This window comes from Macrobrachium rosenbergii, chromosome 15 (genome assembly GCF_040412425.1).
Source record: "Macrobrachium rosenbergii isolate ZJJX-2024 chromosome 15, ASM4041242v1, whole genome shotgun sequence".
In the NCBI taxonomy this organism is placed as follows: Eukaryota; Metazoa; Arthropoda; class Malacostraca; order Decapoda; family Palaemonidae; genus Macrobrachium; species Macrobrachium rosenbergii.
This window is the reverse complement of record NC_089755.1, coordinates 57914011-57934371: the sequence shown is the minus strand read 5'-3', so window position 1 is coordinate 57934371 and position 20361 is coordinate 57914011. Positions and strand designations below refer to the sequence as shown.

Here is a 20361-nt window from a genome sequence, read left to right as displayed (position 1 = left end):
GTAGAATATACCTAAATCATCCTAGCGCTGTCGGGGATCGAACCCCTGATTTAAGCGTCCTAAAACATTTGTAAAACAGAACTCAGTTTTATTCTCCCATATCATCTCGTGTCTACCTCGTAACACCTGCGCATGCGCATCACCTCACCTCCAAACTATAAACACTACGTCACCTGGTACTCAAACATTAGTCGCCCCAGGAGCTTTGACGAAAGTGGACACGCACGCACTCACTCACTCTCTCACTCACGTGACGAATTTACTACTAAGCGATAGATACTCTTCGCCTTGGCCGATAGACCCCTCAGTGGAGGAGAGAATTCGTGACCGAGCATAAGTCACGCCTTTGTTGTTTCTCGAAATACACCAGCAGAAATTATTCTCTGCTGTAGGAGAGTGTTGTGTTTGTGACTGTGGTAATGTATGTTTAGTTGGAATTTATGTGTGGGGTATGGCATGTGTATTGAAGTTCGTATACTTACGTACAGTATGTGTGTGTATGTATGTATATATATAAATATATGTATACATGTATATATATAAATTTATATACACATTATGTATATATATATATATATATATACACACATATTGTGTGTATGTGTGCTTACAGTTTTCTATACAGTACACCTGTGTTGTACTGCACAGTTTACAAATACACACACCTGTGAATATGTGAGTGTTTAAATCTAGCCTCACAATCTTCCCTTCTTTATCATTAAATCTTATTCTTTTATTTTTGATTGCTTTTACTACTTTAAATATTGCTGATAAAAAGAGAAAGTTGCACAACAGAAATATTCAGTCCGGCACGAGTGCTGAGTAGGACACAACGAGGACCTTAGAAATGCAAAAGAAAGAAACTGTTCTTAGGAATGACAAGCCTTTGTTATTGGAAGAAAGTAATTTTAAAGCTTTTTTTTATATTGCTGTGTTTAATGTTCCTATGTTTTTCTTGATCTAGAAATAGTTGTTTTCATAAATTGGTGCAGTTTTTCACCTATATATATATATATATATATATATATATATATATATATATATATATATATATATATATATATATATATATATATATATATATATATATATATATATATATATATATATATATATATATATATATATATATGTATATGTATATATATAAGGATAGATAGATCCATAGACAGTTAGATAGGTATAGCGACATAATCTGTAATTACAAATTCACTTCTCAGAATTATCATGCCAAGACCAGCGAATAATTTTAATGGTCTTTCCAATTGGTGCAGATCATTAAGAAAATGATAGCAATTACTTTCCAGAACATAATTAAATGACTTTTAACTATTAATCTAATACGTTCACATTGACATTAACGAAAGTTTAATGACCTTAAATCTGATAATGACATCGTAAATTGCGCACAATGTCACCAGAAATCTGGCATCAAATGACCTTGGATTTGATAATGACAGTTTATTGCTACTACAATGGTCAAGCACCTGCGTTGTCCGGAGAGAGAGAGAGAGAGAGAGAGAGAGAGACTTTCAAGCGTTACGTCTCATTTATTCTTTTGGATTTTTGGTCTCATTGTGACCCATTATAATGTGCCCTATACCTAAAAAGTATTTTACAAATAGAAGGACATTTTATTTATTTGCAACTATTCCCTATGCTCAGCCATTCTCTTTCCTCTTGACATTTCCCAAGCAATGTGGGGGGAGAACCTCCCCAACCCACCCCAACCCCCCACGTCACGTTACCGCAAGAATAACCTTCCAGACCTTGAGCTTAGCTTGTTTTTTTTTTTTTTTTATCAACACAGACGAAAAAAAACATTTTCCTTCAGGGAGTATTGTTAGTCGAACAAACTTGCTTCGTCATCGAATTAAACTCGATTATAGTCAATGATTCTTGATTATCTCACCTTCCGAAGTTGGTTTTGGTCAGAAAGTCACCTTATATCAACATGTGTGTTATTTTTGCAACGTTGCAGTGTCGCAATAGGAGCTGGTAGAAATAAACATTGCGCCGTTGACGAGAAAATATAAATAGAAAGCAGGAAACAGACTGATAGCTTTGGCCTTCTCTTCTTGCACTTTTTCCTGACTTGCAATCTGCAACATCTTAAGAGACGATCTACGGAAGCCCCGTAGGGGGTTAGTGCCGCCAGTGCACCTCGTGCGGTGCACTGTAGCCATTGCTTCAGACTCTTTGCGGCGTCCCTTCGGCCCCTAGCTGCAACCCCTTTCATTCCTTTTACTGTACCTCCATTCATATTCTCTTTCTTCCATCTTGCTGTCCACTCTCTCCTAACAATTATTTCATAGTGCAAAAGGTTTTCCTCCTGTTACACCTTTCAAACCTACCTACTCTCAATTTCCTTTCCAGGGCTGAATGACCTAATAGGTCCCATCGCTTGGCCTTTGGCCTAAACTCTATATCCCATTCCATTCCCGATCTACAAGAGCTTCTTCTGAGAGTTGAGGCAACTCTAATCTTTCCTAGTTTTATTCGGGCCTGGGCAAGATAGAGAGACGATCTACCAACTCTTCGTATAGGAGTTCATACCACTCCTACCCTTCCTTCCTAAATTTTCCCAGTATTACTCGGACCTGGGTAGGACAACAAGGGCATTAGAATTCCCGTCCCAGATACCTCTACGAAGTAAAAGACTTTGTTGTCGTGTGACGGTTACGTGGGCGGGCCCAGAGGAACAGCGCCTCCGGATATTGCTGTTGCAAAAAAAAAAAAAAGGTTCTCAAGTCATTTTCTCCCAGTACCGCAAAGTATGTCTGGCTTGTAGCACAATTGCAAGCCTTTCAACATACGAGTAGATTTTGCCTTCTTAAAGCTATATTTAGAAAGACATTTGCTGGAGAAACTGAACTTTCTTTTTAATTTGTTCAAAAGAAAGTCTGTATACAAAAAAAAATATTATACAACAGAGTGAAAGGAACAGTTTCGTCTTGAGTGATGAATAACAAAAATGAGCAAGTTCCACTCTCCCCATAATATGTTGCAATATCATTCATTCATTTTGTTATTCATCTTTTTATTTATTTAATTATTTGCCTGTTTCTTTTATTCTTTCTTTTTTTATTTACTTATATAATTATCTATTTATTACAAAGTTATGATATTTCTGTCAATGCATTCCCATGAAAGTCCACATTTCGAAACATCCCAGCCCTGTGCACAAAAGTATAATACTTTTGCTTAAACACCGGGCGTTGGCAACCAACATTTTGTAAACATTGGTATGCATCAGACAACTATACAGCCCTGTTATCAATCAGGATCTTTCACTGTTATTGTTATGTCTTATTTGATGTTAGATCTTATATATTATCGACGATAGTAAAGCAACGTTATTGTGTAGACACGTCTGTTAGGAGGAGAGAGAGAGAGAGAGAGAGAGAGAGAGAGAGAGAGAGAGAGAGAGAGAGAGAGAGAGAGAGAGAGAGAGAGAGAGAATTTCAATCAATAAATGTATGTGTATATATATATATATATGCATGATTTAGAGACAACTCAGATAGACCTTAATAAAAAAGATAAGTAAAACTATCTCATCACAAACTCGCTAACGCTACTTTATCACAAATCTGCTAAATCACGTCACGCTCCGCTCCCGGAAACCTCCCCAACCCCTCTCCCCACCCCCAGAAAAAAAAACAATAAATAAAAGAAAAATGTGAAAAAGCAACATTCTGCTGTTGCTGGCTCCGTAACATGACCCCATTCACGAGATCACTCTTGTGACTGATACTGCATTCCTGCTTTATTTACAGGTTTCTCTTCCTTCTTTTCCTCTCCTCTCCTTCTTCTCCTTTCCTCTCCTCCTCCTCCTTCTCCTCCTCCTCCTCCTTTCCTCTCCTCCTCCTCCTCCTCCTCCCACAACTCTCGACTGAGGTTGGTTGAGGCACTGAAGACAAATCCAGACGTTTTATTTATCATTTCTGGTTTCGTATGTTTTTTTAGAAAATGACACCCTGGGAATAAATGTGAAAAAATCTATGAAATGAATTATTGGAAATAGGAAGAAAAGAGGGAATGAGCCACGCTCGTCTAGCAGTCATAGAAAGGAAATTCAAGAAGAAAGGAAGAAACGAGAAAGTAAAATAGCATCATTCTTAAAACATCAAGACCCAAAACCAAATTTTATATTTTACAAAAACAGCAAAAACAACGGCCATGCTTTGAAAGCAGATGAAAAATTCTCAGTTTTTATTTTCACTTTGAACTTTCAAAACTGATTTTAAAAAATACATGAAAAAAGCTTTATTACAACATTTAATGAATAGTAAAAATAAACATTAATAGTCGATAGTAGATCACTAAAACAGTATCTGGAACTCAGACAGGACTCTCTCTCTCTCTCTCTCTCTCTCTCTCTCTCTCTCTCTCTCTCTCTCTCTCTCTCGGTACCCAGAGAGGACATATGCAGGAGACCCAACCTTATTAAGGAACAAACTGGAGTTTTCCTGTATTGTTAAGTCAAGAGTCTTTGCCCTTTGTCCATTTGTTCATATTTTTATTGCTCCTTTAACACACACACACACACACACACACACACATATATATATATATATATATATATATATATATATATATATATATATATATATACATTATATCGCTGATCACGTTTAAACTTAATTTCATTAAGCGACAAATGCATTAGGCGACCATGAAACACCTGTCAGATTACCCGATCTCAGGCACCTCTTTTTATCACAGGCTTTGGGATTCACTCTGTCCTGATTATCCCCTGACCCCTAAACCTTCACTCTGAAAAGCGTCTGGTCTTAATTGCTTTTTTTGAGTTAGACCTTCTCCTCTTGACCTTGACTTATATTAATCATTAATACCTGGTCTCCTGTGAATGTTGCTGGCGTTGTTTTTGGTATATTAGGTTGGCCTTATGCCAGCATGGTGTCTTGCTCTTTCAACCATCCAGGGGAAGTGGATTCTAGTTAAGGATTTCAAGTTGACCTTTCTGTCGACCTTACAATAAAAAACATTAAGAAAAATAATTTATTCTCTATTGTAATTAATCAATCAAATATATTTTTCTGATAAATTATATATAGTATTTATTTTCTGGCTACTTCTCTTACTCAGGGCCAGTTACTATTCAGTTATGACTATTTAAGTATTTGTCTGAGGTAACAATAGCTGGAATATAGAAAAACATGAATTATTAATCTATGTGTCCTTTCCATTCACTGGCATATTCATTTTGTCATCTGTGCCCTGATTCGTCTAGACATGCACATTCATTTAGTCACTTTCGTTCATATAAATGTTCTGACTTCACCATTTTGTTACCTTCTATTTTCCAGTAGGTTCCAGATCTGTTTTCTATTCCAGGATTTTTATTTTGGTATCTTCCATTTTTCCAGATGTTTCCTGATCAACTTTCATTTTAATACTTGCACCTTTAAGAGTCTTCCATTTCCAGTTTTTTTCTAAAACTTTCTTTTAGCAGCTTTCACTTCCAGTCTGTTCCCTAATCAGTTTTAATTACAATTCCAGTACCATGACTTCGTCACCTTCCATTTTCTATTGGATTCCTGGAACACTTTCATGTTTACTCTTCCCATTTTCTTTTATCTATATCCCAGTCAAATTCTATTTCAGCACTTTTGTCTTAACGCCTTCCATTTTCCAGTCCCTTCCAAATTGTCCTTTACTCCACCTCCTTCCAGTTTCCAGATCAGCGTCTACTGGAAGTCTTATCCTGATGCCTTCCGTTTTCTTCAGATTCTATTCCAGTATTTTTATCTTAACACCTTCCATTTTCCAGTACCCTTCCAGATCGACCTTTACTCCGCCTCCTTCCAGTTTCCAGATCAGCTTCTACTGGGACAAAACTTATCCAGACACCTTCCGTTTCCTTACGTTTTCCAGACTTTCGTTTTCCCAACCTTCCGTTCTGCCTTCCAGGCTTCCGTTGTCTTCCGTCCTCTAACTTCCCCTCTTCTTCTTCTTCCTCTTTCCAGATGGAAGGCGTAGTCGCTCCAGAGGCCAGAGGAAAGGACGAGGAAGAAGGGAATCCCGATGGAAAGACCGACGTCGCGAAGTCTCGAGAAGCTCTGGTGGAGAGCGACTCGAGGAACAAGCTTCTTTACACAGTGGAGGACAACCCACCTTGGTACACCTGTGTCGTCTTGGGCCTCCAGGTGAGAGAGTTCGTTGTGATTCCAGGTGATTTCAGGAACAGGCTCTTGTTTACAGTAGAGAATTCGTTGTGATTCCAGGTGATTTAAGGAACAGGCTCTTGTTTACAGTTGAGAATTCGTTGTGATTCCAGGTTGGTTTTATGATGGTTTAACCAAGAAATTTTTATCTACAGAAAAAAAAAACTCGTTATGGTACAACTTTGTCATTACTTGAGAATACTGGATAATCTTATGAATTAGTTTTCATTTACCTGTCATTTGGGTCTACAGGTGAAAAATAATGAGAATTTAAGTAACTGTAGCGTTCATATACCTGTGTCAGGTTGGGCCTATAGGTAAGGTTCCGTAAAACTTTGAAAAAGTTTGGACCACTACAGGTAAGAAACTGGTTTTTATGTACCTGCGTCAGCTTGGGCTTACAGATGAGAATCCACGATGAACTGATAAACAAGGTCTTATGTATCTGTGAATTGATAAACAAGGTCTTATGTCTCTGTGAATTGATAAACAAGGTCTTATGTCTCTGTGATAATCCATGACAACTCGAGATTATTTTAGGAATCTGTTGCGATTATGTCTTCAAGAAAGATTAAGAGTATTTTTATAAATTTGTTTTCATGATTTTTAGTCAGAATAACAAAATTTGAATTTGAAGAAGATTTTTTTAGCGTCTATGACCATTTTTGTGATGCCAGTTAATAATAACAATCAATTAATGATACAGTGTTTATGATCAGCTACGAATTAAATGCTTATTTTAGTTTATTGCATTTTAGTCATGTGTCTATTACACACCACTTGTTAAAGCCTTTGAATGTTAGTGTGTGTGTATATTTATATGGGATACACACACACACACACACACACCTAGAAACACATATATAAAACCAACTTTGCCTCTGTAAATGACTTAGTTATGAAGTCGAAACCGGTCAGGATTTACACCAAGTGTTTCATTTTCCCTGTGGTAAAGATGGACGTATAGATCAAGTATATATATGTATGTATGTATGTATAAACAAGCACATTACCCTTTCAGCATTACCTGATGATGGTGGAATCTACAGTCAGCATCCCTTATCTCCTGACCCCGATGATGTGCATGGCGGTGTCCGACCCCGCCAGAGGCGCCATTGCTTCGACCATCATCTTCGTCAGCGGCATCGTCACCCTCCTCCAGACGACCTTCGGAGTCCGGTAAGGGTCTTAGGAGCATTTGAGGGAGGTTCGATCTCGTCTCGAACCGATGACGTCAGATCTTGTCTTTATTTGATGGTATTGATTTGTATCTTGATTTTGTGAACAGAGATCTTTTCTCAGTTTGGTGATGGATTTAGATATTAATCTGATTAAAATTTAGATATTAATCTGATTAAAATCAATTCTGATTTTGATTTTATAAGATCAGGTCTTATCTTGACTCGATGAGAGTAGAGGTTAATTTGATTTTATGAGATCAGGTCTTCTCCTAATTATTGATTTGATCAAGCAGAAATATGTTGTTAAAATTTCATATTTCTGTGGCACAATGACTTATTTTTATTTTCTTATCTGTCTATCTGTCTGTTTACTTATTTATTTCCTTAATTTACTGTGTAATTACTGTTAAACAATCTGATAATACCAGTCACTGCAATAAAAAAAAATATAGATATTCCTGGAAACCAAAAACTTCCTCAGTCCTTCAATAGCACCTTCCATTTTTCCAGACTGCCCATCGTCCAGGGAGGCACGCACGGCTTCCTGGGTCCAATCATCGCCATCTTGACCTTGATGCCCTGTCCTCCTGACGAGGAACTCGACGCCATGACTTCCGAAGAGCGCACGGAGCTGTGGCAGACGCGCATGCGCCAAGTCCAGGGCGCCATCTGCGTCGCTGCTGTCTTCCAGGTGGTCGTTGGTTTCACAGGTAAGATTGCCATGTGCTACCTGAAATTGGGTTTCCAGGAAGTCACTCTACTCCTGAAGGTTTTTGGAATGTCATTTGGGATTAAGTTTTTAGCCCGGCATGTCTTGCCCTGCAAGAGTTTCAGGGGCATGTGTGCTGACGAAGTCTAAATCTCCTGGAGGTCGCCAGTCCTGGAACCTCACAGGACAAACCTGGAATCCTGGAATCTTGTAACCACTCTGGATAATCCAACAAGGAACCCCTCTTAGCCCCCAGTGCCTTGACCTGCAAAATTCCAGGGGTTATGTCCTGACGAGATCTAAATCTGGAATCTCCATCTGGAATCTTACGGGAAAAGCCTGGAAAACTGGAATCTTATTTGCGCTTTGGATAATCCGACAAAGATTCCATTAAAATGTTGTGAATTGTATCATGATTCGCAATGGTTTCTCTTAAGCTGCATTCATCACTCTGGTTGCTTCAGAACGAGCAATATTGCTTGCATAGTTGCGTTCCCCAAATCGTTTTGGTAATGGAATACTTCACAAGTATAATACTGGTCTTAATTCCATATATCACTCATGCCATTTTTCTTGGCTTTGACAAATAAATGACAATCAGAAGTGGGTATTTTTAAGGGATTAAATCTTAGATTATCCTAAGATATTGTCTGAAGCCCGAAGAAGCTAACCACAATCGATGTCTCAAGTGATTTAAAATGGAATGAAAAAGTTCTTAAACAGGCAAAGAATTAGGCGTAGTTTGTAGCTGAGCTGATAGAGCAAACAGTAACCGAAGTCAAATTAATGTCTTTCTTTGCAATGTCTTTATCGTTCTGTGATAACAAGATGTTAACGTAGACGATGAAAGATATCGTAAATATATCGTAACAGAAACATATCGCAACATATCAAACTGGAATATATCGCCACAAATCGACAAAGAGACCAGAGATATAATTACCGAGCGATGTAGAATTACAGCGTCGTAATTACCGGGATACAAAATTACCGGTTCCTCGGCTGAGAGAATCTATACACCTGGCGGGGATTAGTGAAAGGAAAGTAGCAGCCTTCATTGTCAAACGCAAAGCTGTCATTTTCCTGTCACTGATGTTGTGGACATCATGTTATTATCGTGTCTAGATTTTAAGATTTCCCGTTCTCTGTCAGCTTCTTTTCGTATTATGTGAGATTTCACCTCTATACCTCTGCGGTTTATTGCAATTTTAAGCCACGCATTGTACCCAGGCACTAAATAGTATATATTCTCTCTCTCTCTCTCTCTCTCTCTCTCTCTCTCTCTCTCTCTCTCTCTCTCTCTCTGTTTTGTTTTGATTTCTATCCAGAGCATTATACCCAGGCACCAAATAGTATATATTCACTCTCTCTCTCTCTCTCTCTCTCTCTCTCTCTCAGTTTTGCTTTGATTTCTACCTACAGCATTATACCCAGGCACTAAATAGTATATATTCTCTCTCTCTCTCTCTCTCTCTCTCTCTCTCTCTCTCTCTCTCTCTCTCTCTCTCTCTCTCAGTTTTGTTTTGATTTCTGTCAGAGCATTATACCCAGGCACCCTCTCTCTCTCTCTCTCTCTCTCTCTCTCTCTCTCTCTCTCTCTCTCTCTCTCTCTCTCTCTCTCTCTCTCTCAAGTCAACAGCACCAACCTTAGTCCGGCATCCATGGCTGAGATGCACATGCTTTAGTTCTTAACTAAAAGTCATCATAATTTCACCTGTCCTCAACGCCTCTCCTAATTACAGGTGCGATCGGCGCCCTTCTGAGGTGGATATCTCCCCTGGTCATCGTCCCCACAGTCACCCTGATCGGGTTCTCGTTGTTTCCCGTCGCAGCTGATAAGGCCTCGTCTCACTGGGGGATAAGTGCTCTGTAAGTCAAATTAGTTTGTTTTGTTATATGATTATTTATTAGGTCGACAAGGCCACCCAGTTCAAAAGCAAGGTCTGTTTATGCAGGTTCTAGCTGTTGGAGAGAGAGAGAGAGAGAGAGAGGAAGGTAAATTAGAGTTATATCTAAGGAGTATATTTCAAGTAGACTTTCATATTTTTCAGTTTAATGCTTTCACTTATTGTAAAAGAGAGAGAGAGAGAGAGAGAGAGAGAGAGAGAGAGAGAGAGAGAGAGAGAGAGAGAGAGAGAGAGAGAGTACGAGTACGTGGGGTTTGGTTCCTGATATGTCTACATTACTGCACGTGTATGTTTGTGCAATTGTCTCTGTACAGAAATCAAGTTGAAGTTGAGAGAGAGAGAGAGAGAGAGAGAGAGAGAGAGAGAGAGAGAGAGAGAGAGAGAGAGAGAGAATGCTACAATGCCAAAATATATAAAACCTCTGGTAACCTACTTAATTGTTTCATAATCAAAAATTATTTTAAAAACTTGTTCACCATAAAATTAATATTTTGCCAACCTAGTGAACACCATCACCTAACTATATAAAGCCCCTAGGCCTAATTTTAATAAGCCCACGTCATTGCAGAGACCCCACAACTCCAGGTAACCTTGAAGCAATCAGTTCCGCCGAAACCAAAACAAATAAAAAAATCTTCCTCTTCTTTCTATTTTTCTATAGGACGATCGCTCTACTCGTGATCTTCTCTCAGTACCTGGCTGAGGTCAGCCTACCATTCTTCTCTTGGTCGAGAGCAAGGGGTTTTTCAAGGACGAACCTTTACGTCTTCAAATTGTTCCCCGTGAGTGACGTAATGGTTTTTATGTGTTTTTGTTAATGTTGAGTACCTTATATTCGTTCGACGCATGCTAAAACGTTACCTGTTTCTTGCATTCAACTCGCCTGCAAATTGGAGTTCTTTGAGTTTGTAAAGCTCTTAAATTTCCCCTTAGTTATTGAGTAAGTAAAGCTCTTAAGTTTCCAATTAGTTATTGTGTAAGTAAAGCTCTTAAATTTCCAATTAGTTATTGAGTAAGTAAAGCTCTTAAATTTCCAATTAGTTATTGAGTAAGTAAAGCCCTTAAATTTCTCTTTAGTTATAAAGCAAGTAAACCTCTTAAATTTCCAATTAGTTATTGTGTAAGTAAAGCTCTTAAATTTCCCATTAGGTATTGAGTAAGTAAAGCTCTTAAATTTCCCGTTAGTTGCTGAGTAATTAAACCTCTTAAACTTCCCATTAGTTACTGAGTAAGTAAAGCTCTTAAGTTTCCAATTAGTTATTGGGTCACTAAACATCTTAAATTTCCAGTTAATTAATTTTCGAACCGTTCTTTATTTGTCAATCTGTCAAACGCCTCCCACCTTGCTCTACCCTTTTCGATTGTTTATTTATTTAAGTGTTTGTTTATTTCAGGTTCTCTTGGCCGTGGTCCTCGCTTGGGCGACCTGTTGGGCGCTGACGGTCGCTGACGTCCTGCCTTCTGACAACCACGCGAGGACTGACCTTCGTCTGGAAATAATCAGCGATTCACCGTGGTTCCGCGTCCCCTATCCATGTAAGGAATGATTCCGGTGGGGCTTTCTTGAACGGTATTTTTTTGGCAGCGTCTCTTCTGCCCCGCCCTAGCTGCAACCTCTTTCGTTCCTTTTACTGCACCTCCTTTCCTGTGCTCTTTCTCCCATCTGAATGACTTTCCACATCTAACAGTTGTTTCATAGTGCAACTGCAAAAGGTTTTTCTCCTGTTACACCTGTCAGACCTTCTTATGCTATTCTGTTCTGTTCTCAGCGGTATATTCAGGGCTTCTGAAAAGTGCTGCAGTGCTTGTGAAACAGTATTTTGATGCTTCAACAATTTTTGAATGCTTCTGGATAGTTCCAATGCTTCTAAACTGTATATTTCGTACTTCTGGATAGTATTTTAATGCTTCTGGACAGTTTCAATGCTTGTAAACTGTATATTTAGTACTTCTGGACAGTATTTTAATGCTTCTGGGCAGTTTAAATGCTTCTAAACTGTATATTTAGTACTTTTGGATAGTACTTTAATGCTTCTGGACAGTTTCAATGCTTTTAAACGTTATTTTTAGTTCATCTGGACAGTATCTCAATGCTTCTGGACAGTTTAAATGCTTCTAAACAGTATATTTAGAACTTCTGGACAGTATTTTAATGCTTCTAGACAGTTTAAATGCTTCTATACAGTATATTTAGAACTTCTGGACAGTATTTTGATGCTTCTGAACGTTAAGCATGAAAAAGAGTTCAGAAAATTTATAACGGAAGCGATATGGAAGAATGCTGGCTCTTAGCTTTGATGGAAACTTGGAGGCGGTAAATTATGCTCTGTCAATTTAATCTTTATTTTAAAGTTTGTAAAAAAATATTCTGCTTGGGTTAATGATTTTTTAATTGAAGAATTCAGTAGTTTTAAAATGGGACGTGTTTACTCTTTCTCAAATGTTCACATAGTTTATGAACATACACACATGCATACATACATACATACTACATACATACATACATATACATATGCACACATATATATATATATATAAATAATATATATATATATATATATATATATATATATATATATATATATATATATATATATATATATAATCTCCCTTTTCCCTGACTTACAATAAGAACCCTTCTTCACAGGTCAATGGGGTCTGCCAACAGTCAGCGTCGCAGGTGTCATGGGCATGATGGCAGGCGTCCTTGCCAGCATCGTCGAGAGCATTGGGGATTACTTCGCCTGCGCCCGCTTAGCCGGTGAGTTGTATTATCGTGTCCGGGCAGCCTAGCGTTCAGAAATCGGACGCACTGGTGGCTGGTTGGTTGTCAGGGTGGGATAATGAAATCTTCATTGATTTCTCGGTTCCCTAAACTTTTGTATGAACTTTTGATAAATAAATAAATTAATAAAAATATGCGCTTTTGCAAAAAGAATGAGTTATATGTGACTAGAGTCCATAGTTTAAAGAAGAAACTAGTTAAAATCGTTTGGGAACACAAGGGAAGGCATCAAATTCCATACTCCTTAGTAAACAGTTTGAAGAAAAGATCTGCTTGATTGACTCTCGAGCTGATTAGAGTCCTTAATTTAAGGAGAATTTTTTTTTTAATAATATGGGACCACAAGGGAAGACAATACTTTAGTGGACAATTTGAAGCCATCTGATTGGCTGATTCTCGAGCTGGCTACTTACATCTCCCCCCTAATTTCAGGAGCCCCAGCGCCCCCCAAACACGCAGTGAACAGGGGTATCTGGATGGAGGGTCTTGGCACCGTTCTAGCAGGCCTCTGGGGAACAGGCAGCGGCACCACCTCCTATTCCCAGAACGTGGGTGCCATCGGCGTCACAAAGGTAAGGAGAGAGAGAGAGAGAGAGAGAGAGAGAGAGAGAGAGAGAGAGAGAGAGATAAGAACGCTATGAATTCACTTAATTAACATTCGGCTCCATAAGGCCTACAGTACACCTCACGAGGTGCACTGCAGGCATTACTAAAGGGTGTTTTTGCAGCGTCCCTTCGGCCCCCTAACTGCACCTAAGTCTTAGCCTTTAATTTACCTCCATTTCTGCTTCCTTTCTTAAATTTTTGCTGTCCAACCTCTCTGACTATTCCTTTTTGGTGTAAATGTGATGTTTTCCTCCCAGTTCCACCTATAGATCCATTTACTTCATTTCATTTATTGTCTAAATCTCTTTATCTTGCTCTCCAACCACTCCAACTCTCTCTTTTCACTGTCTTAAGGAGCCCCAAATGGCCGGAAGTGGACCCCCAACCTCCATCCCCCAAGCACCTGGCTTGACAACCTATAAGCCTAGAATTCCATAGACTTATCAACAATCTTCTTCTTGCAGGTAGGAAGTCGACGGGTGGTCCAGTACAGCGCCATGATTATGCTCCTCTGCGGCGTCGTAGGGAAAGTCGGTGCCCTCTTCATCACGATCCCGGAGCCCATCATCGGCGGCATCTTCTGCGTCGTCTTCGCCATGATCACGTCCGTGGGTCTGTCCACACTCCAGTACGTCGACCTCAACTCCTCCAGGAACCTCTTTGTCCTGGGATTCTCGCTCTTCATCGGGATGGCTCTTCCAATGGTGAGGAAAAATCAGAGTAGTGCAAAGGTCGTGAGCTTCTACGTCTGTTTATTTTAGTTTGGAAGTCTTTTATTGTTGTTTTTATTGTAGTTCCTCTACTTGTATATAAAAAATCTCGTGTCATTTTCCAGTGGATGCAAAAACCAGGCAACAAGGACATTATCAACACCACCATACCTGTACTGGACCAAGTTCTGTCGGTGCTTCTGCGCACTTCGATGTTCGTTGGCGGTATTCTGGGTCTACTCCTGGACAACACGATTCCAGGTAATGATTCCTACCTCCTCCTCCTCCTCCTCCTCCTCCTCCTCCTCCTCCTCCTCCTCCTCCTCCTCCTCCTCCTCCTCCTCCTCCTCCTCTTTTTCTTCTTCCTCTTCTTCTTTGTAGGTATTTTCCTCTGAAGCGATCAAGCACAGTGCAGTGGGCCCTGTTTGGTATTTTATAAACTTCCAGTTCTAAAAACAAAATCAATGTTTTCCTTCATTTATCCTCCGTAGATTTTAGAACTTTGTGATCTGAATTCCAGTTTATCCTCAATCTTTCCCTTCGGACATTCCAGGAACGGACGAGGAGAGGGGCATGGTCGAGTGGAAGGCTCAGCTGAAACCCAGCAGGGAGGAAGAGGGCAGAACGATAGCCGTCGATCAGTCCTGCTACGATCTTCCCGTTGGAATGTACGCTATTAAAAAGTAAGTGTCTTTTTCTGTTGGGGAAGAGCGTCCGGGGGTGCCCATTTTCCCGAGACGTAGCCGAGTACCGGGGGGACCTTTCCACGAAGAAAGCGGGACGCCATATCTTAAAAACTAACCATAGAATTTTCTTGAAAATAATCTCATTAAGTTTCCCACACCCAAATTACTCTAATTAATTTAACCTAACTTAGAGGGAGGGGGCCTTCTTGGTCGGGGCTTATGGTATGCCAGGGGTGGGGTAGTGACTAAGATTGGTATTACCTGCGCAGATCAGGTTGCGCAGATGAGACTCTGGCAATGCAGTAACAAAAAACCCTTTTATTATTTAGATTTAATTTCATTTTTGATATTTTTCATTGATTTATAGACTAAAACTAGTAAGAAATATTGTTTCAATGCCACAGATAAATAAAAAATTAGTTTTATAACTTTCTTCAGTGTTTAAATTTCTCATTGATTAATAGACTGAAACAAGTAAGAAATATCATGGTTTCAATACAACATATATATAAGAAATTACTTTTATAACATTCTTTAGTACTAGTTTACATTTTTAAATTGATTTATATACTAAAAAAGTATGGAATGTTGACACTACAAGAATACACATATTATAAGAGAAATTAAAAATATTCATAAAAAATATTCAAAAGAAATTTTAAAGTAGAAAGCAAATTTTAAATCCTTACGATAACTTTACAGTATATTGATAACGTAGATCTATTCTTCATTGAATTTCATACTCAGTAACAGCACCACGTAGCACTTTCAATTACAGGGAACGCCTAACTTTCACGAGTCCGGCTTTCACTTTTACTTTCACCTAAGTTGAATGTCCACTGTTCTTCCTTTCGAACATTGTTACCATTTCCGAACTTCATAATCATTTTTCTGTAGTTTGAATTATCATATTTTTATTGTCCGCCAAAAGTTTCTCTTAAAGTGTATATTATTTTCTTTAAGGATTCATATCTCACTAATAAGTTTTCTTTCAATTTATTCTCTGTACTGTTTATTCCACAACATCCTTCCCTGCTTCTTCTAATCCTTTACTAAATTGTTTCAGCATCACTGCATATCATCCATTTTTCTCTTTTTTTTTTTATGTAGATTTCTGTAGGTTTCATTCTGCGTTCAGTTTTATTTCCTGAAGATATTTATGCAGAGATATATATCTCACGGTATTATCGATTTCATCTTTTACAATATCTCGTTTAATTTGAGTTTTCTGTTTAGTTTACTCCTTAGAGGAAATAATCCTGTCTCATTTATATCCTCACCTGGAATCATTCTGTCTCATTTATATCCTCACCTGGAATCATTCTGTCTCATTTATATCCTCACCTGGAATCATTCTGTCTCATTTATATCCTCACCTGGAATAATTCTGTCTCATTTATATCCTCACCTGGAATCATTCTGTCTCATTTATATCCTCACCTGGAATCATTCTGTCTCATTTATGTCCTCACCTGGAATCATTCTGTCTCATTTATGTCCTCACCTGGAATCATTCTGACTCATTTATGTCCTCACCTGGAATCATTCTGTCTCATTTATGTCCTCACCTGGAATCATTCTGTCTCATTTATGTCCTCACCTGGAATCATTCTGACTCATTTATGTCCTCACCTGGAATCATTCTGTCTCATTTATATCCTCACCTGGAATCATTCTGTCTCATTTATGTCCTCACCTGGAATCATTCTGTCTCATTAATGTCTCCATCTGGAATCATTCTGCCTCATTGTGCCCTCCCTGAAATAATTCTGTTTCATTAATTTCCTCACCTGGAATACTGCTGTCTCATTTATATCCTCACCTGGAATAATTCTCTCATTTATGTCCTCATCTGGAATAATCCTCTCTCATTTCTATCCTGGCATGAAATAAATTCTGTGTTTTCAAACAAGAAATTATCTACCTTACTGTACCGTTGTGAAACAGCCCTGTCCTTTCTCTTTCCAGAATGTCCTAGGCAAAGTTCGTACTGTTTTACCTGTCCCTTCTCTTTTCAGAATGTCCTGTGCAAAGTTCGCACCTGTTTTACTTGTCCTTTCTCTTTCCAGATTCCAGAATGTCCTAGGCAAAGTCTAGGCAAAGTTCGTACCTGTTTTACCTGTCCTTTCTCTTTCCAGAATGTCCTAGGCAAAGTTCGTACCTGTTTTACCTGTCCTTTCTCTTTCCAGACTGTCCTAGGCAAAGTTCGTACCTGTTGTACCTGTCCTTTCTCTTTCCAGACTGTCCTAGGCAAAGTTCGTACCTGTTTTACCTGTCCTTTCTCTCTCCAGAATGTCCTAGGCAAGGATCGTACCTGTTTTACCTGTCCTTTCTCTTTCCAGAATGTCCTGGACGAAGTTCGTACCTGTCCTGCCCACTTTCGTCGGCTGGGGTTACCTGAGGAGAAAATGCGCCACGGCAGGAAAGCATAAAGCCTAAAGTACGAGGGCACAGCCGTGAACAGGACAAGGCGCAAACTCCTCACCTAAAGCTGCCAGTGCCTCAAAGGAAACTTGTAAAAGATAGTAGCTGCTCAAGATCTCAATTCCTAATTGTAAAGATATATAACTGACGACGGCGTCGCATCTCCTCAGGATATAATATAACAGTCTCGGATAAGCATTCCATTCCATTTTTCTGGAAACCGAACCTAACTGCTGTGTGTACAGAGAAGTGAGTGGTCTGGCTACTGCAGTTGCTGCCTTCCAGTCAAGGACTGAACCATCTTCCAGTCCTGCTCGCCAAATCCAGCACAAGTCCAGCGCAAGTTAGGCAGGTCCATACGTTAGAATCACAAGCTGCGCAGGCTCACGGGCAAGAATCACAAGTTCAACAGGTTAGCAAAGCAAGAGGCATCACCTATTGCGCAGGTCTACGAGCAAGAATCGCCACCAGCTGCGCAGGCCTACACACAAGAATCACAAGTGCAAAAGGTCAACAAGCAAGAGTCATCCCCCATTGGGCAGGTCCACAAGTCCTCACCAGTTGCGCAGGCCTACACGTAAGAGTCACAACAAGTGGCAGGTCCATACACGCAAGAATCAGCGCAAGTAACTAGAAGTTCTGTACACAAGAGATGCTCCAGTAGTAGAAGGTCCACAAACAAAACCCACTGCCAGTATTTGACGGTTAAGCAAAGCTATTCGTCATCTGAATTCAAGCTCCGTTTTGTCTTCCATTGTCCGAGGTCTTTTGATGCTTCTCCTGAAGCAGGTTGGAGGGAGAACTTCCTTTTCCATTTTTTGGTGCTGTTTGTGCATAAGAGAGGACCTTCCTTTTGTGTTTTAGTGAGAAAATGAAGAAACAATCAAGTTATATTATAGTAGCGAGCGTTCCAGCTGACAATATTTAATTTGCCAACGATAAATATTTATTTAGACCAGTTATCCACAATGAAATTAGCACAATTATTATTTCTCAAGGTAACTTGCACACTTTAGATCAAAGCACATTTATTGGACCGGTAAGCAAAATGAATTATGTATACTTATTTTGTGTGTATTCATGCATTCATGATTACATCGTGGTATTAGACAAATAGTCACTAGTCAAACTAAAACTGTATGCGTTATTTGTAAGTGTCTTATGTGTTTATGTTATTACCAAACAGAGATGTATTGTGTATTTGACGTTTTCAAGGACAACCACTAATATTCGTGACCATAAGTACCAGATGTAACACGAAAATCTAATCAGAAACAGAAATAACACCTTTGCAGAAATTTTAGATAAGCAGTTATGCTCAGTTTTAATGTTCAATCATTTTCTCTAGACAAAAAACTGCCCCTACAATTTTAGTTTAGTGTAGCCTTCAGTGTCTGGTGATAAGATCAGCTAAAATAATATTGCATTATGGAAAAACATTATACTTTTGTACCCAGAGAAACTTAAAATAAGAATTGTTATTTCAGATTTTTAGATGCAAATTAAGCTGACAAAGTTGCTGTCATGTATGGTATAACAGCATCAGCTTTCCCCAATTGGATTTTGCCACTTAGACTGCATATTTGTCACACTCATCTATACCACAAATGTAAACACTGGGATTTTTATTATTTTAATTCTATATTCACTTCATAAAACGAGGGCTTCCAACTTCACGACTCAGTGGCCTGATTAAACTAATCATTAATGATAGTTTCAAAAACACAGTGAGTGTTCAAGAGAGACAGTAAAATAGTGTTAACTTTATACCTCCAAGATAAAAGTACAACAGCTGATTCTCATCACGAGACGAAGATTCTGTGCACAAACAGGACTTATTCCGAGACGAGATATGACTGAAATCTTGCGGATGTGTTTCGTAAGAGATTCTCTAATTTAGAAAGGTTTAAGATTCTGTGATACTTTCCTATCAACTAGAACAAGAACAAAAAAACAACGGCACCAACGAATTAACAGTGATTTTATTCCACGTGACATGTGGACTGTATGTATGGGTGCATGTATACATATATGTATTTAAATTTGTACTTCATTTATTGGCTATCATCATTTCCTGGGTTTTGGAATTGTTAGGCCTACTTTGTGGGCAAAAATTCTTTTTAATTACCCTCCTACATCTTTTCAACAGTCAGTCCTATCTTATCAACATGCTGTATTCTGTCAAGTAGATTTCAATGCACACCCACTTAAATACAGTAGCCCCTTTTTTTGGACCTCAAGATATGTGAAATTATAGAGTCCTTTTCCCTTTGTTAGTATTGTGGTGAAAGCTATTCAGTACAAAATTCATACTCTCGACTGGCATAATTGTCCTCCAATTGTTCTTCATCCTTTTTTTTCAATCTCTGGTCAGTTGAATTACTATAGAATGTCTGCTTCATTTGGGCTTTCTGACCAGTTTTCTCACTGTTTTTAACAAGTTACCACCTCCTCCTCTTGATTTGTCCCTTCCACACTACAGGCTACTGCTCTTTGAGTCCACAGCAGGCTATCATATACACTTTTCTCTTTGTGTTCCCATGGGATCACACTGCTTTGGCAAGTTCAACCTGAGCTTTAATACTAAATTATTAAGGTCAGAATCTCAGTTTTACTGAACCAATTGTCTTGTGTTTTTGTTAAAATATTCTCTAAGGCCCACCACTGGTCTGACAATTTCCTGATGTTCAGGTATCTATTTCTCTCCTTCAAAGCAAAGATTTTAATTGAGAAAATTTCTGTTTTTTTTTTTAAGTAAAAGTTCCTCGTGTCATTCAGAAAAGCTCAAAACTGTTTTTATTGTTTGGTACAGACACACAAAACTGGTAAATGCATAAGCTGTATCTTTTTTTTAAGTTTATATGTAAATATTATGGACGTAAATTGTATGAAATTAATAAGCTTGACAAATACTGTGTATGTGTATTCATACATACATAATTTACCCACAAAATATATATATATATATATATATATATATATATATATATATATATATATATATATATATATATATATATATATATATATATATATATTGTAGATTGTGTTGAAAGCGTTGCAAAGAAATCAAAGAAAATATAACTCAAAGCTAGTAAGATATTAACTAACGTATTTTTTTCTCTTTGCAATAAAGATTGGTTTTTTAAAAATGAGCGTTTT

General features: G+C 38.4%; 1 protein-coding gene across 1 annotated transcript in view; it reads left to right on the top strand.

The window, feature by feature from the left end:
• Positions 1-17958, top strand: part of LOC136846799 (solute carrier family 23 member 1-like) — a 29554-nt gene extending 11596 nt beyond the window's left edge. Inside the window, exons 2-13 of the mRNA XM_067118053.1 lie at positions 5994-6173; positions 7213-7370; positions 7883-8082; positions 9824-9950; positions 10650-10770; positions 11383-11524; positions 12636-12749; positions 13206-13345; positions 13844-14083; positions 14215-14350; positions 14643-14772; positions 17118-17958. Of these exons, the coding sequence (XP_066974154.1) occupies positions 5994-6173; positions 7213-7370; positions 7883-8082; positions 9824-9950; positions 10650-10770; positions 11383-11524; positions 12636-12749; positions 13206-13345; positions 13844-14083; positions 14215-14350; positions 14643-14772; positions 17118-17214 (1785 nt within the window). The 3' untranslated portion in view covers positions 17215-17958. The remainder of the gene's footprint in view (positions 1-5993; positions 6174-7212; positions 7371-7882; positions 8083-9823; positions 9951-10649; positions 10771-11382; positions 11525-12635; positions 12750-13205; positions 13346-13843; positions 14084-14214; positions 14351-14642; positions 14773-17117) is intronic.
• Positions 17959-20361: the final 2403 nt, after the last annotated feature.